The 15,903-nt window shown below is 45.0% G+C and overlaps 1 protein-coding gene across 1 annotated transcript in view; it reads left to right on the forward strand.

Moving 5' to 3' along the window:
* The window catches only part of Alk (ALK receptor tyrosine kinase), a 721,983-nt gene that overhangs the window by 524,803 nt on the left and 181,277 nt on the right, over window positions 1-15,903 (forward strand). The window contains exon 5 of the mRNA XM_048431162.3: window positions 10,149-10,276. Coding sequence (XP_048287119.3) covers window positions 10,149-10,276 — 128 coding nt within the window. The remainder of the gene's footprint in view (window positions 1-10,148; window positions 10,277-15,903) is intronic.

Raw genomic sequence — 15,903 nt, forward strand, 5'->3', positions numbered from 1 at the left:
ATTTCAGACCTTAGTTGTAAAATGGCTGCAGAGTGGAGCTTCACACAACCCTGGGACTCTGTCTTTGAGAAACAACTCATTGTCCCATGGAGCTGGGCTACTAAGAGAATTAGATGTAGTGAGAGCCAAAACTCAGGCCAGAGCTTTCACCTCTCCGCCAGGCTATGACATCATTGTCCATGGTGCTTAACATCTGTCCTGGGCAGTAGAGCTTGTGAGATCCTCTGTACCGAGGAACTCCAGTCCCCTCCGCTCATCACAATGGTCACCCCAACAAAGGTGCAGGATGGAAACAGCCATCAATTCAGGTGGCACGACGTCTTCAGGCTCTTCTTACCCTTTGTCTCCCAGGTCCCTCTGGCCTTCCCTGACTGTCCACCGATTCCAGCCCCAGATTTTGCTTGTAGGAACCACAGTTTCCAGCCAGGTCCACCTACCATGTAAAGTTTCAGTACACTGGTTTGACTCTGCCAGAGATTTATGACTGACAGGGAGCCTCCGAGCAAAGCCATCGGCATTTTGTTTGGCTCAGAGGCTTGAATTCTTCAGACCAATCAATCTGTTAGCATGTCAGATGACATTTAGGCTGCCTCTCTAGGGAGCAGGCTGGGCTTCGGAGCATTTAGAGAGCGTGCAGCAATACAAGGCTGAGGCTGGTGACCCTGGGGAAAGAGCTGTGAGGTGGTGGCCCAGGATGGCTACTTCTGCCCTGACCACACTCAGGACTCAGGGTTCAAGCTGGAGGCAGAATGGACCGATGGAGGGAAACTCTGGAAATGGCGCTTCGTATTTCAACGCTATCTTCATCCTTCTCCGTGAGTGGATGTATATGAAAGCAAACTGTAATAACCAGAACTGGTTGGGCTTGCAACAAAAGGTTGAATTTGAAAAGAACAAAGAATGTTTAATAGCAATTGGCAGGAAGAGAGAGAATAAGGAACCACATTGATGTCCCTACTGGCCACAGCGGGGTGACATGTCCACACCACCTTGGAGAAGGAATTCGAAAAGCAAGTGGAAGGTCAAACCTGACTCTATTCAGAGAAAATCTACCATCCACCCTGCCAGAGAGATTGCCTTTTATGTCTGTGGAGTGGGAAACCTTAGCGAGTCCCTCTCACGGGGCTCACCTACAACTCTCCGTCCTTTCTCAGATACCAGGGCAGAAAACACCCATTCTCCTCTCATGCCCACTGCCTCAAATCCAGCTGGGTCCCACCCAGCCCTGCAACCCCCATGTTGAAGAACATGAAGGATATGGGTTTGCTTGAGCCCTATATCAAAATGCAGAGGGAGAGGGCTTCAGGGATCTCAGGCTCACTACTCTCGGTTTGAAATTTTCTGTCACGTTCGCTTTGTCTGGGTGATCATCGTGATTCAATGAAGGGAAAGCATTTTTTAAATATTTTGTGTAGTCCTTTTTTACAAATTAAGGTACAGGAAAACCCCTCCTAGACCATGAGATTAGGATCCATAGCTGTTGATCCATATTGGGAATCAGCTTCCATCCTGAAAAGTCTTACTTTAGCTTTCAGGGAACAAATGTGGACTCATCTGCCCACTGTTGGCATAAGAGGCCACCACCTTTGCTTCCAGGGTCGACTGTGACCAGAGCTTCATATTGCCTCTCCCATCAGTCACATTCGGGCCACCTTCCTTCATCTGGGATGCTCAGTCTCAGTTTATCAAAAGGAGAAAAAATTTTAAAAATGGTTTTGAAGAACTCTGGATTTTAAGCATTTTCCCCTGGTCTTTTCTCTTGCCCTATTTAAACCTAATTTGGCAGCAGTACTGGTAGTAACTTAACCAGTCTTTCCAAAGTTTTCTACTGTCTGTTACATCAGTTTAATGAGTTGACCTGCATGAAGAAGTTCTAACAGGTCTGGACGGATATAACTGATGCTCAGAGGGTGTATAACTCAAGCGATGGGAATAGAGGGGGAGAGCTAGGTACCAAGAACAGCACGAACATTAGTGACTGCATACAGCATTCCGAGGGCATGCAGTGTTTTACTGAATGCAGAAGTAGTGTATGCTGATCCAGCAGGCAAATTGGTCACATGGAGACCAGTTAAGAACACTTCGATTACAAGTTTTCCTTACAATATCAACTAGGAAATTCAGGCACAGAGAGATTGGGTTACTGGCCTGAGGTCACATGGCCAGTAAGAGGCCAAAATGAGATTGCAAATCAGAAAATCTGGCCTCAAAGTTTCTGTTCTTAAGCAATACATTTTTCTTAAATGGAGGTAGGAAATGGGAAGCGTGGGAAGGAAGAAAAATGGGAGATAAGGAAGTAGGAGAGAAGAAAAGGGGGGAGGAAAAGGAAGAGGGAAGAAGAGAAGGAGGGAGAAGGAAGGGGAAGAAGGGGAAAGGGAAGAGGGCATGGAGGGGAGTGGAGAGAAAGATAACCAAAAGAAGCTAAAAATAAGTCAAAGCAAGAATCTCAAAGGGGCTGGACATGTAGCTGGGTGGTAAAACCTGGGTTCACTCCATCACATGTTCAGCATCTCTGATAATATTAAGCTTCTTGCCAGTGCTAAGTCATAGCCAAGACAACCTGGAGCCAGAGCAAACCCATCCTGCTTTGGCACTCTTTCTGTTGATAGCCCTCTTCTGTAGAGCCTGGCGCCACTGTTAGCTATAGGCATGTCTTCCCTACCATGGGTCAGTGGGACTCAGATCTTGCCTGAACCAGAAATCTCATTCTCAGTCCCTATCCAGTACCAAGTCCCAGTTCTCTCCAGAGCAAACTTATGTCTGCGTGTGAGTATGTGTAGTTGCTATGAATGTGCGTGTGCGCGCGCATTTTTCAGGTGCATGTATGCATGTGTTTAGGTGTATGGAGGCCAGAGGTCAATCTCATGTGTCTTTCTCAGATGCTCTACACTTTTTGAGACAAGGTCTCTCAATTGCTAGTTTGGTTAGGCCACCCAGCAGTGAGCTTCAGAGATCCATCGTCTCAGGTGCCCCTAGCCCTGGCACTGGGGTTAGAGACGTACACCACTGCACCTTGATTCTACACGGGTGCTGGGGATCAAACTCGGGTCCTTAGAAAAGTACTTTGTGAGCTAAGCCATTGTCTTGACTCCCTCCTGTAACTTCTAGGACATTACAAAGGGCAAGCAAATAGCAAAGCCAAGGCTACTAGAATGAAAGACCACAGGCCATACACATGGTATTACCACAGAAAGTGAATAAGCAACAAAAGACTGCCCACTGGAATTTACTGTGATTGGGCATGTTCCTACTCACATCTCCCACACAAGTTCTTTAAATGCAGGCTGACTTAAGGGGGAAGATATTGAGTTGCGCTGAATAGTTTTTACTAGCTACAGAAGGAAAATTTGAGATGTGTGTGTATGTGTATTTACTGCCACGTGAGATGAAGAGCTTCAGCTGGTGTCCATTCCTCTCGTATTGATCTAGGCAAGTTCCCACTGGCTGGGTTCCTCGTTTCTAACACGTCTTCACACCTTCACACCTGAGGGGAAGCCTTGTCAGAGAGAGAGTCTGAGCAAAGACACAGTAGAAGAATGCCCAGTGTGCAGCCTGAACTGTGACAGGGTCACCCTTCCTATTCATAAACACCAGCAGCACACCAGAGAGTTCTGTGTGATTCAGATAACTTCTGCCACCCCCAACTCATCTCGTGACTTTGTCTGTCCCAGCTAGAGGGTCCATTACCAGCTAACAGCGTGGCTGTCAGGGCCAATACAGAGCATGAAGATGGCCGTATTGCCAAGCTTCACTACCTCCCCGGTCATGTTTTCCAAGGCTAGAAATTGAAATAAAGATCTGGCTAGACTGCTCTAACCTCAAGGAGTTTAGAAGGGCAGAATAAGATGATGGTCTTAAAGACTTCCTATGTGTCAAACTCCAGCCCTAAGCAGAGCCTGGATCGACTTTCAGAGAATGTTAATGGCGTTGTTTGTCTTCGTATCAGAGCTGCTATTGTGGCAAGCGCTGCTGTGGCAGGTAATGCTGATATTGACTTGACCTGTGAGGTGGAGAGTATTAGTGTATCGGATGAGATTATTTTTTTTCTTCTTTGAGAACTCAAACACCCCCAGGTCTTGATTGTATAATTCACTGATTGCTTCTTATTGGCTCTTGGCAAATGCAGCTACCACGAGTTACTTGATGAACCATGTGGTTTTATGTACCACCCCCTCCCTGCATTACCCTACGACCCCAGCCTCCAGCTTTTGGTGCCTCCTCCTAGGAAGGGCATCATTATCACTTGGGTAGAGATGATGGTTATCATTAGTGAGTGATCGTGAAATTTTAGATTCACTCAGCTCCACTACCACATAAATTTTGCCCAAAAATGTCAGAATATTGTCAGATTTAATAGAAATACGTCCCCTTGTTTCTCCTCTCCTTCTGCAAATATCGGCTGAGCGTCGGCACTGCATAAGACACAATGGTGAAGGATCCATCATCTTGCCATTAATAAAGTAGGCAAGTGAGACAGATGGATCATCCTCCCTGTGGAGTTCAATAAAAAACAAATATTCCCTCTCACCAGACTGGACCACTGTGTATACAGAGCATAAATCTCTGCTCAACTTCTGCCCAGGTACTCATACCAGTCTATGCTGCCCTTTCCCCCAATTCCTGTCCACTCTCACACCCCAGCCTCAAGGGGTACTTGTTCTGATCAGAAAGTCTGAGCTATCCCTTTGCCTGCCATGTAACACCTAGCATCTGTATACCACTCCCTTAGCTCTGCTGCCCTACCACTCATTATAAACTTTGGGATATATACTTTTTCTCACTAGTCTGTAAGTTACTCATCTGCAATTTAAATCTTAAACTCTCAGTGGTCCCATAATATCAAAACACTGTAGTGATCATGCACCAGTAACACCTGAAGAATGGGTGCCACCCCAACAAATTTTAGCCGTGAAGTAGGCAGCAAGCATCCTTTTCCAGGCTGTAGGAAGCTGCAAAGATGAAATAGAGGTTTATCTGAAATGTGAGGGTCTTTTCCCAGCTCTGAGAAAATGATTGGTCAGCTTCTGTACTCTGAGGCTAATAGATCTTCTTGTAAGGATGTTCCAACATAATTTCTTAGGGTTGTGTTTATGTTATGAAGGCCCACTTATGTTTTTCTCGATTTAAATAAATACATGGTCAGGTGTGGTGGTGCTCACCTTTGATCCCAGCACCCAGGAGCAGAGGCAGGCAGACCTCTATGAGTTCAAGGCCAGCCTCATCTACAGAGAGAGTTTCAGGACAACCATAGCTGTTACACAGAGAAATGTTCTCTTGAAAAACAAAATGAAACAAAAAAATAAAAACAAATACAGTGGCTGTTAATTCAGAAATCCTAAGTGCTCTTCTCTCTCTCTTATCCCCCATCCTTTTAACCCTGCATCTCATAAAGAAATTGAGTTGCAGATGTTTACCTGGACCAGTATGACTCAGTAAAGAAATTTGTGCTCTTCTTTAAGAATAAATCCCTTGGGGGCTGGAGAGATGGCTTATACTGGGCATTTCAGGTGGATGGGTTGGTTAGTTGGTTGGTTGGCTGGCTGGCTGGCTAGATGGTTGATTGGTTAGTTGGTTGGTCGAGATGGAGTCTTGACACATATCCCAGGATGACCCTAAATATGTTGTATGACCTCTATCTTAAAAATCAGGGAAGCGAAACCCACAGAAGTTAAATCAATAAGGTGGCGTAGCTAATAGGCTGTGAAGCTGAGACCCAAGTCTGGGCCCCGCCTGCCACATTGAATCAGTGAAAACCTTCTCAGAAAAGCATTCCCTATGAACAGTTTGCTTGAGGACTTGAGAGCTCCCTCTTACGAGGAAGCCTGATGTTGGTATCATGCATGCCAGGACACTGCACGAACACGAAGAAAGATACATTCTGTCTTGTCAACGCCATCCATGGCCCTCATGTGCTGCCATAAAACATCCCTCCATTCAGGGATTAAAGTAAGTTGGTGCCTCCATGCTCTTGAATGAGGGCGGCCAACCCTTCAGTCTCATCAGCAACTTGCACAACAGCCGATGTTGCCAGGCAGCTTCCTTTAAGTATGCAGGGACTACCCAGGTTGAGAAATTCCTTTCATTTCTCTATCAGATCTTCTTAGTATTTTTCTATGGATTTCTCATCCCACTCCCAGTGGCTAGTCTTGTCATGTGGCTAGTCTTGTCAGCGGTCCCTCGAGCAATGCCTGTATATATACCCTTTTCTGTCTCTGTGATTTTTAGTGATGGTAATGCAATTGACTGGGCACGCTGACACATAGGCCATGTTATCTCTGAGTCTCAGGACCCAGGAGCAGCACTGGATTTTATTTATTATTGGCTAACCCTGTGTGTGACCTTGAACGCGTCTCCATTTCTCTACGAGAGCAAGACAGAGCCTCTTTGCATAAATAGATCTGTAACTGAAGACCGATCGCTCGTCTCCAAAGTAACTCTGTGAGATATGATTTGTTAATTGCAGCTTCCAAGGTTTACATAACATGCTGCGTCACCAGGCATCCTGTGAAATGCTAGAGATGGGCAAACAGCAGTCAGTTAAGGCCCAGAGAGAACTTTCATCTCAGTGGCTGCATTTTGCTAATGAAGAAACTCACACCCAAGGAGGTGTGGAAAGTTGTCCAAGGCCAATCAAGCCCCAAACCAGAATCAAAGACTTCTTTATTCCAGGTTAGAAATATACCTTGGTATTCATAAGCCAACCCTCTTGGATTTCTTGTTTGTTTATTTGTTTGGTTGATTCAGAGGGTCTTTGATAGCCTCCAACTTATTCATCATGTTTGGTTGATTCAGAGGGTCTTTGATAGCCTCCAACTTATTCATCATGTTGCAATCACTAAGGAAAAGTGAATGGTCAGGGTTTTCCTCAAAAAAAAAGAGTCATGCAAATTGGAGACATTTTCTCTGCTTGAGAATAAAATTGGTTGAAAAACATGCAAAATTTTAGACATTTTCAGCAAAGTATCTCATTCAAAGTCATCAGGCAAATGAGAGGCAGAGGCAGAACGGGGGAACCGGAGAGTTCCAGAGAGACATGTGGAAGATAATGGGTTGTGACAGGCTGTCCATGCAATCTTTCTGGCTTCCTAAAGTCCACGTGGACGCCCACACTGTCAGATTGATTGATGGTAGCTCCTGTGCTAGAGTGTCACCAATCCCCAGCACATGGATACGGTTGCACATCTGCTTCCAGAAGATTCTAGGTCAGAATAAAACCTTTCCCCTTTCACCATCAATTGAGTTGACAACAGTCAAACCATGGGAAGCAGGGTCCTAATGAGCCCGTTTTGTGACCACTGGGAGGTAAGCCAAGAAGATGGAAGCAGAGAGAAGAGAGCTCAGATCCGGTTCTCACTGGGCTTTGGGGCCATCTCTTGAACAAATCTGACCCTGGGTACGAGCTTTGCCCTTTCCTAGTCCCAGCTTCCCTGGATATAAAATACATGTTTGGCAACTGCTCTGAAAGTTATTGGAGTCATGGCAGTAAACTATGAAAGGCCAGAGAATTTCAAGCAAAAGTTATTGCATCGGTAACTCAGAAACTAATCCCGAAAACTCCTGACACGTTTATCCCGAGGGCGAGCGCCAATCCACAAATGGAAATCATGATCAAGGGCCACTGTGTACCTGGAATTAGAATCCATCATTCTCAGAGCGCAGAGCTGAGATTAGGGCAGAAGAGGAGAGGACTCATGCCTTTCAAGACAGTCTTTCCTCTAACCCAGAGCCCTTTATGCTTCAGAAGAGCACAGCAGATTCCACATTCTCTGCTTATTTGTTTTTCTTCTCCTTAAGAACCTCTCGTTACATTTTTCCTTTCAAATATTTCTTTCTGTGACAGGTCCACATTTAAACTGAAAAGCTTCCTTTTCCTTATTCAATTGCACCGGTTTTATTTGGGATGGAAACCCTGCTGGGTACCGTAACCGAGAACAAGCTTTACAGCGGCAATAATCCCTTCTACGGCATCTATTGTGGGGAAACTTAATCCACTTTTATTAAATGGCTGAAGACTTGACTCTAGCAATCTGAATTAACTACAGAAAAGTACAGAGACAGAACAAAAGTCCCCACTTCCTTCAACAGACATCCACTTCTTGCCTCACAACCCTGCCTTGCAGAGACCCAAGACAGAAAACTACTGCTTGGGAAACACCTTTAAGAAGGATCAATGTTGCCTTAAGCAATGTCGTTATCACCAACAGTGAACCAAGACAGGGCTGGGGACGTGGCTCAGTTGGAAAAATGCCTTCCAAGCAACCACGAGGGCCTAACTTTGCTTAAGAGCTGAGAGCGGCATCTGTGTGTGATTTCAATTCTCTGGAGTAGGGACAGGCGGATTCCCAGAGTAGGACATGGAGGTTCCGTCAGTCTAGCCAAAATGCCCAACTCTAGGGTCAGTGATAGGCTCTGTCTTAAAAACTGTGAAAGAACATGATTAAGGAAGATGTCTAGTGTCAACCTCAGACCTATACACACACCTACAAGCCCCTATATGCATCCACACAGGCACACATGTCAAAGACAGAAAAGAAGGGACAGGTAGGACATTAGTAAGAAAATGCAGAAATGGACCTTCAGCCTCATTGGAGCGACTGAGAGCACACTTCAGAGTTTAAATGGACACACACTTGGGCCTTGATTGTAATAATTTAGGTAACTACACAGGTAGCTTCAACATAACCATATACCCAAGTTGTTAAACACACAACCGGTGAGCAATAACATCATCCGTGTCCATTGCCTCCAGACACGTAGTCACAGAGAGGCACATGGAGGGTGGTGCCGCTTGGGTAAACCACAGCCGAGGCTGTACACTGAGGTGCTGCCTATGGCTGGCTCCAGACAATGGGTGCCTTGGTTATCTGAATTTTCAGAATTTCTGGAGACTTAGTTTGATTTCATTTTGCTATTTTTGCAGTGACCATCACTTTACAGTTTGGTGTGAGGAATTAAAGATTTGAAAACAACAATTTAGTCCCTCTCCCCCCACAAAGCCCTTCATCTTGCCATACTTCAGCCCAACCTGGTAGTGAGAAATATAGAATACTGTCATGATCTTTTGGTATATACCCAAGTCAAAAATCTCTAATTTATATGCTTTAATTTATCAAATTATGTATCAATGCAAGCAATTTATAATGTGCAATTATACCCCAATAAAATTGTTTTTAAAGAAAGAAAATAATAATCCATGTAATTTCTATTCCTCACAGAAATTTGTTTAAATATGCAATTATAATGAACACAAGCTCTCTCCTCTCCTCATTCTCTCTCTCTATCTCTCTTTCAGTTATATATATATAGTAGATAGATAGATAGATAAATAGATAGATAGATATTTAGTGATATATATAGATAGATATATAGTAGTATGTATGTTGTGATATATAGTATGAGATAGATAGATTTAGATATTAATATTGATATATATCTGAGTTATTACTGAAAAGGAAACTGGATGTTCCAAAAAGTGACAGGAGACTATCCCAAGAGGTTAACAGCCTGAGCACGGTGTAAGAACGCTCCTTGGGCTAATCCTCTGCTCTCTGGCGGTGTCAGCATCTGCGATCACAGACGGATGCAGAGCTCACCACCGAGCCTGCTTCCGTCTTCTTCTGTTCGCACTATTTCTCGAAGTCCATGTCAATCTTCGGTGCCTTTTACCCCAAAGTCCATGCTTGGGTGCACTTTAATTTTGCAGCCGTAAATAAGCAATTCTCACTAGCTTCCCATAAGTAACTACACAGCAAACCTGGGGATGATGATGCTCTGGGCATGCCAAAACCAAGTGTTGCTTCAAAGAGATAATTATGAATAGGCTGGTAAATTTGGAAACTGGTTCTTTGACTCTGCTGCCGGGTTATCTCATGGATGGATGTCCTTCCTCTATGAGATTAGCTACAGAACGATGTCAAAGATTTGCAACTGTCTGGAAATGCCACTGTTTACAGTGAGTTTGAGAGTGGGATTTCTGATGTTCCTCTCAGGGTCACTGCCCTCAATACCGTTTGGGGATCCATCTCTTGGTGCCCATGAAGAATGGGATATCTGACCTCACTGCAGAGGAGTGACTGTCTCTGCAGACTGGGCTGGCTTCTCATCACTATTTTCCTATGCTTCCCTCCTCTGCCTTCCAATGCATCCAGCTGGACCGTGCTGCATGGGAGAATCGGGCGCCCAGAGAACCCGTTCCGAGTGGCCCTGGAATACATCTCCAGTGGCAATCGAAGCTTGTCTGCGGTGGACTTCTTTGCCCTAAAGAACTGCAGTGAAGGTACGTGGATCTGTCTTTGTCTCTCTCTCTCCTCTCCAGCCTGTCTTGAATACATCAATGATTGTATTTAGCTTGCATACAAAGTCTGCAGCGATTAGGAACTGATTCTGAACATTGGCAAGTGCCCCACAGCCCAGGAAAGTAATTTTCAAAGAATTCCAGAATAAGGTTTTATCTGCTTATCTTCAAACTTTATCAAGTGGAATATGGCCTTTCTTAGATAATATGTTAACGTGACTGCTGTGGTGACAAATGTTTCCCGCCACTTAATGATATTTTATCACAGAAAATGTGAATGGACACCAAGTAAACAGAATAGTACATGAATTCCCACCTCCCAGCTGCAGCCCAGCTCAGCAGTTATCAACATTCGGTCATTTTGTTTCACCTGCATCTCCATCCACCTCTCGCCCTCCCCGTAACTTAATGATAATCACTATTTGGCTTTTTCTGGAGGCAAAACTCGGGAGTAATTTTATTGGTTTTATCTGGGCTCTTGTTAACAGACAACACTGAAAATGGTTAGATGTGGGAATTTAGCTTACTTTTGTGCAAGTCTAATGGGTATGGCCCACCGTGCCATTGAATCTCTTTTGCACAGACGCCACATTGTGACTTTACCTCAAGGTAAGCTTTTATTCTTCCTTTCCTTTTTACCTTTGCTTCCAGACAACCCAGCCAAATACAATACTCATCACGGTATTCAGGCCTTCGTAGGCCTCTGATGAGTTTGTCTTCTTCCCTCTATAGGTTTGAGTCTCCTATCCTGGTTTTCAGCATCCTATTTTGTATGCACGTTTCATTAAACATTGCTTCAAGTCTGAATGGAAAAGAGACTAATACAAGCCAGCAGTAGCTATGTGAAGCTGAGCCCCGCTTGCTCATCAGAAGGGCCCTGTCTACCAGAAGCATCCTTTATTCCTTCCCAGATGTAGAGAATAAAGAAAGGTTTCAGGAAAGCATCACTTTCGTTGCTGCTTCTGTCCCTGCTTCTGCTCCAAGCTCCACCAAAGGGCACTCTCGTGTAAGGAGCCTGTGACCTGAGCATCCTAAGAATGAAACATGGAAATAAGTCAGTGGTACTTAGAGGCCTTAATTCTCCCTTTAGGATAGTTTTTCTTTTTTGGTTTTTCAAGATAGGGTTTCTCTGTAGCTTTGGAGCATGTCCTGGAACTATCTCTTGTAGACCAGGCTGGCCCCAAACTCACAGAAATCCATCTGCCTCTCGAGTGCTGGGATTAAAGGCATGCGCCACCACCACCAGGCTTACATTTAGAATATTTGTGAGCAAGCATGAAGGCCCGTTCACAGAGAGTCATCTGTTGCGTATAGAGGCCTGGATTTGAAGCTAATGCTCTTAGTTGTGAGGTGGAGCACTGACTCTGCTCCTTCTGACACTGTGACTGTCCATTCACTGATGGCCTTCCAAGAATTTCCACAAGTGACTTTTTTTAATGTTCTTGTTTTCATCATAACTGATTTCTATGTGGGGGGAAAGAAAGCTCATCATCACGTGACAGAATGAACTGGTTACAGCGGAAAAGGTGGTGAACCTGTGCTGTGAGGCAGTGCTCGAGAGAATGTGGTCTGGGATTGAGCCAGGAGTGTGTGTGTGAATGTTTCCACATTTGTGAACGTGAGGCTCTGTGAAGGTCTCTGGACACCGTCAAACTTCACAGATGTTAAGGATCTGTTTCATCCAAAAGGCACCCTCAGTTGAAATGTAACGAGTTAATAGAACTGTCTGTCACATAGAAAAAGCATCAGTTTGCACAAATGGCATAATCCCATTTGAAAAAAATAATCAGAAAAAATAACTGAGTACAAAGGCCCAGATATCAGGTCCCGCACACAATACTGCCAGCATGCCTGACTCTGCAAAAACTCTTTGCATTCTCAAATTAAGAATTTCATCCAGGTACACGGATGTTTCATCCCTTGTTTTGCAAGGCCCCCTCACCTAGAGAATTCTTCCCCTGGGATTTGTGCTGTACGGCAGTGAATCTGTTACAGGACTTAAGCTTGTAATTTAGCTGTTTCTCCATTCTTGCAAAACAAGGGCTTCACCTCCTTCATTGAGCTTCCATGAGTCAGAAAATTACCTCTGCAGGGCACCCCCTTCTGCCTCTTTCTGATCAAGAAACCTGGGGAAGTCCTTGCAGCCCAGCCACCTTCCTGTCTCTAGGTCTGGAGGGCCCGAGTCCAAGGACAAGATGGTCTTCATGGAGAAAGAGTTGATCTCCGCATCCCTCTTTTTACCCAGAACACGTTAACTACCAATGCACAAGGAGGACCTGCTGTGGGCCTGTGAGAAAATAAAGCAGAGATCAGTGGTGTCAGAATGTCCTGAGCACTAGGCATCACTCTTCCCACAATGGAGCAAATTCAGAGGATGTAGACGAGATCCGAACCTAAGAATCACCCTAAAACTGCACTCATGTGTTTAAAACTCAAGGGGATTTAGGGTCATGCTTTGGTACATGCTTGAGGCCTTTGTGTTATAGACAAGTGCCTATGGTTTCTGGGGTCACGGCTTTGGTTAGGTCATGAAGGAAAGAAGAGGAGAAATAGCATCTTTGAGGTGTGGATCAAGTTGATGACATGCTAGCCAGGGGTGTAGATGGGCCTGCTAGGTATCTAGTCTACTACCCAATTGTAACTCGATTCCCCCTCAAAATGAGGGACAGATAAAGTCTGAAGGGGAACACAGCTAATAACTCTTCTCCTCTTTCTTGACCCCAGTGAGAAAGAGCACTGTTTTAGCTCATCCAAAGAAGGTTGACAAGAGATGTTGGGCACAGTTAACCCTGCAAGGGACACAACATCTATCTGTGGTGTCTTTGGGATGACCGAAGATGTACCTGTTTCCTTTTTCAATACTGACATCTGTCACAGTGTGCACACTTAATCTAACGGGTGCTCAGTAAATGTACACCAGTGTTGATGGGACATTTGCAGATGCTGAGGCTAAGTGTCCACCCCCTTCCTGTGTACTGTTTGCCACAGCTTTACCATAATGGTAGGGACATTTCTCATCCCACAAGGCAAGAAAACTGAAAGTCACGGGTGTTTCAAAACTTGCCAAGATCTCTAAAACATGGAGCCGAACCGGATCCAAACTTGATCTGATCACAAAGCCACCGAGTCATCCTTGACACTCTCTTGCCTTTGAAGAAGGTGCAGAGGCTGAAGTTTACTTCAGCCGTTACTGGATGCCGTAGAATTCTCTCAACTCCTTCCTGCTCCTCTGATCCCTACACTAAATGAACCAGAACACTGAGCTTATGATCGCCTTGTATTCTATTTGTGCTTGTATTCTATTATAGGTGCTACATTGCCAACTCTTCATTGTTGTTGGTTGTTGGTTTGCTTGTTTGCTTCAAGACAGAGGTTCTCTGTGTTGCTTTGGCTATCCTAGAAGACCAGGCTGGCCTCAAACTCAGAGATCCACCTGCCTCTGTCTCCCTAGTGCTGGGATTAAAGGCGTGTGCCAGCCCCACTTGGCTGGCTACTTTGCCGACTCTTGAATTTATCCTTCAGACTTCATTTTCTTAGCCACATGCTATTCTTCTTATATCCTTTGTGTATACTAATATGGACTTTGGCATCAGTTAGGTGGTCACCCTGAGACTATTGTTCATCTTTCTCACACTGCAAATTGCAGTGTTCCCTTTCCTTGTTGTCATTTCAATGGGGCACAGGTTATCCCTTATCCCCTCCCATGTCAGAAAATATTATGGGGATTGTGCTATACCTCCTTGCTCGGGATGTGTCACTGGGAGCCACTGAAATCCTGCTTGGAAGACTTTGACATCGTCTGCATCTAAATCCCACAGTTGTTTGCCAGCTAGTCATTGGGGGACCCTAACTTGAGGCTCAATACATTGTCCTTTATTTTTTTGCTTGCTCAAGGGAGCAATTATCACCATGCCAAGCACGTGGGAAACAACACACGAATGTTTGTTGACAGATTGGTTAATCAATGGATTAATAAATACTGATCCTGTTTCATAGCTCCAGGCTAGTGCAGTGAACCAACTCCCAAAAGCAGGTAGCTGTGAGTAGAAATTGCCTGAAATCAAGTGTTCTCCCAGAAAAGCTAGTGAAAGAACAGTCTATACCCTAAGTATGGCTGAGCGGAACATCAACCTCCAGAGACACGCGGATATGGGCTCCCTTATCCCATTCACAAAAAGCCCTTCATTGCCGAACAACCCAGAGGTCGTTCCCCAAGGCCCCTAACTTCAGAGAGATTCCTACATAAACCACGCGGCCCAGAGTGAGCAGGACCAGCTCCTTGAAATGGTGTGAACAGCATCCACAGGGCTCTGAGCAACTCACAAAATGCACATTGTAAACACTCGTTTACTACTTCCAGGCCCTGCCCTGTGTATGTTTCTGTTAGCTTCCTGTATCCTCACCCCAGTGCTGAAAGCTGTGTACCGTTGTTATTACATTTGTTAGTTGGATGGGGACATTGAGGCCCAGCGAATGAAGTCATTACCCCTGAATCCCAGCTGATGATTGGATTGGAAGCCATCTGACTCTCAGCTGCTTCCTAAGGAAGGACACCACCGGAAGAGTGACTGCATCGAAGTGTAGTGACCAAAAACCTGAAGCTTTCCCTTGGCATGTGATATATTACATTACTGACCAGCCTAATGTGCTTCATCCCTCCATCTCCTTTGACCTCAGTGTTCCCAAGAAATCAATTCTGCATTCCCCTCACCCTCCCACGACTGTCAAGGGCCTTTGGGATGCACCACTGCCTGCGGGTCCAAATGAGCGTAAAGAACAGCAGAGGACCAACATGTGTGAAATGAGGAGGGAGCTGTGAGCAACTCCAGCAGGAGCCTAAATACACTTTCTTCCCAGCCCCCAGAATTCCTCTTCTCTTTCACGAACCTTCAAGAAACACATCTGAGCTTTCCCAGACCGGAGTCATGTCCAACTTGCTCACAGATTCCTCAACTAAAAGCCGTCTAGGTCCCTTGCATTCCTGTACCTCTAGGGAGGGCGTCAGGAGGACATCTCACTGTCTTCACTGGCTCAGAAGGGAGAAGGGATCCAAGAGAACAAACTCAGTGTTGCGGCCACAGTTACCCTGTCCCCAGGGTTGGGGATGCACTAATATCTTACCTTCTCTGGGACTGCCTTGAAGGTACTTAAACCACACTCTTCCTTTAAAAGCTGAACCGTGCTTAAAAGTTTTACATTGAAGTCTAGTGTATAAAGTTACACTTGCAGAACTGGTGTAAAAAAAATGGGGGCCAGAACCACTTCTTCTATAGTTTGCCATGCCCCATGATGAGACTTCTAAAATACAATTTGAGAACTACTAGACAGCTTGGCTTTCAGCTCTCTGTGGTCTAGATTTTCTAATCCTATGATTCTGTTCTCATAGAAAATATGAAAGCCAAAACCACTTATACTCCACGCCTTGTTTGAAAGACCAGGATTAAGTATGAGATTAGAATACTCTCAATATTAGACAATCTTTTATAAGATGAGTTCTTTCCCATGTGGGGCCGTGCTTCGGTGTGCTGGCCGTAAAGTTAGTGTGAGCGTTCTCGGGCAAAGGCTGATGGTTTATGCCAGCCGGTCCAGCAAAGATGATGATGGGCAAT

Source organism: Myodes glareolus, chromosome 6, assembly GCF_982192425.1.
Source record: "Myodes glareolus chromosome 6, mMyoGla1.1, whole genome shotgun sequence".
In the NCBI taxonomy this organism is placed as follows: Eukaryota; Metazoa; Chordata; class Mammalia; order Rodentia; family Cricetidae; genus Myodes; species Myodes glareolus.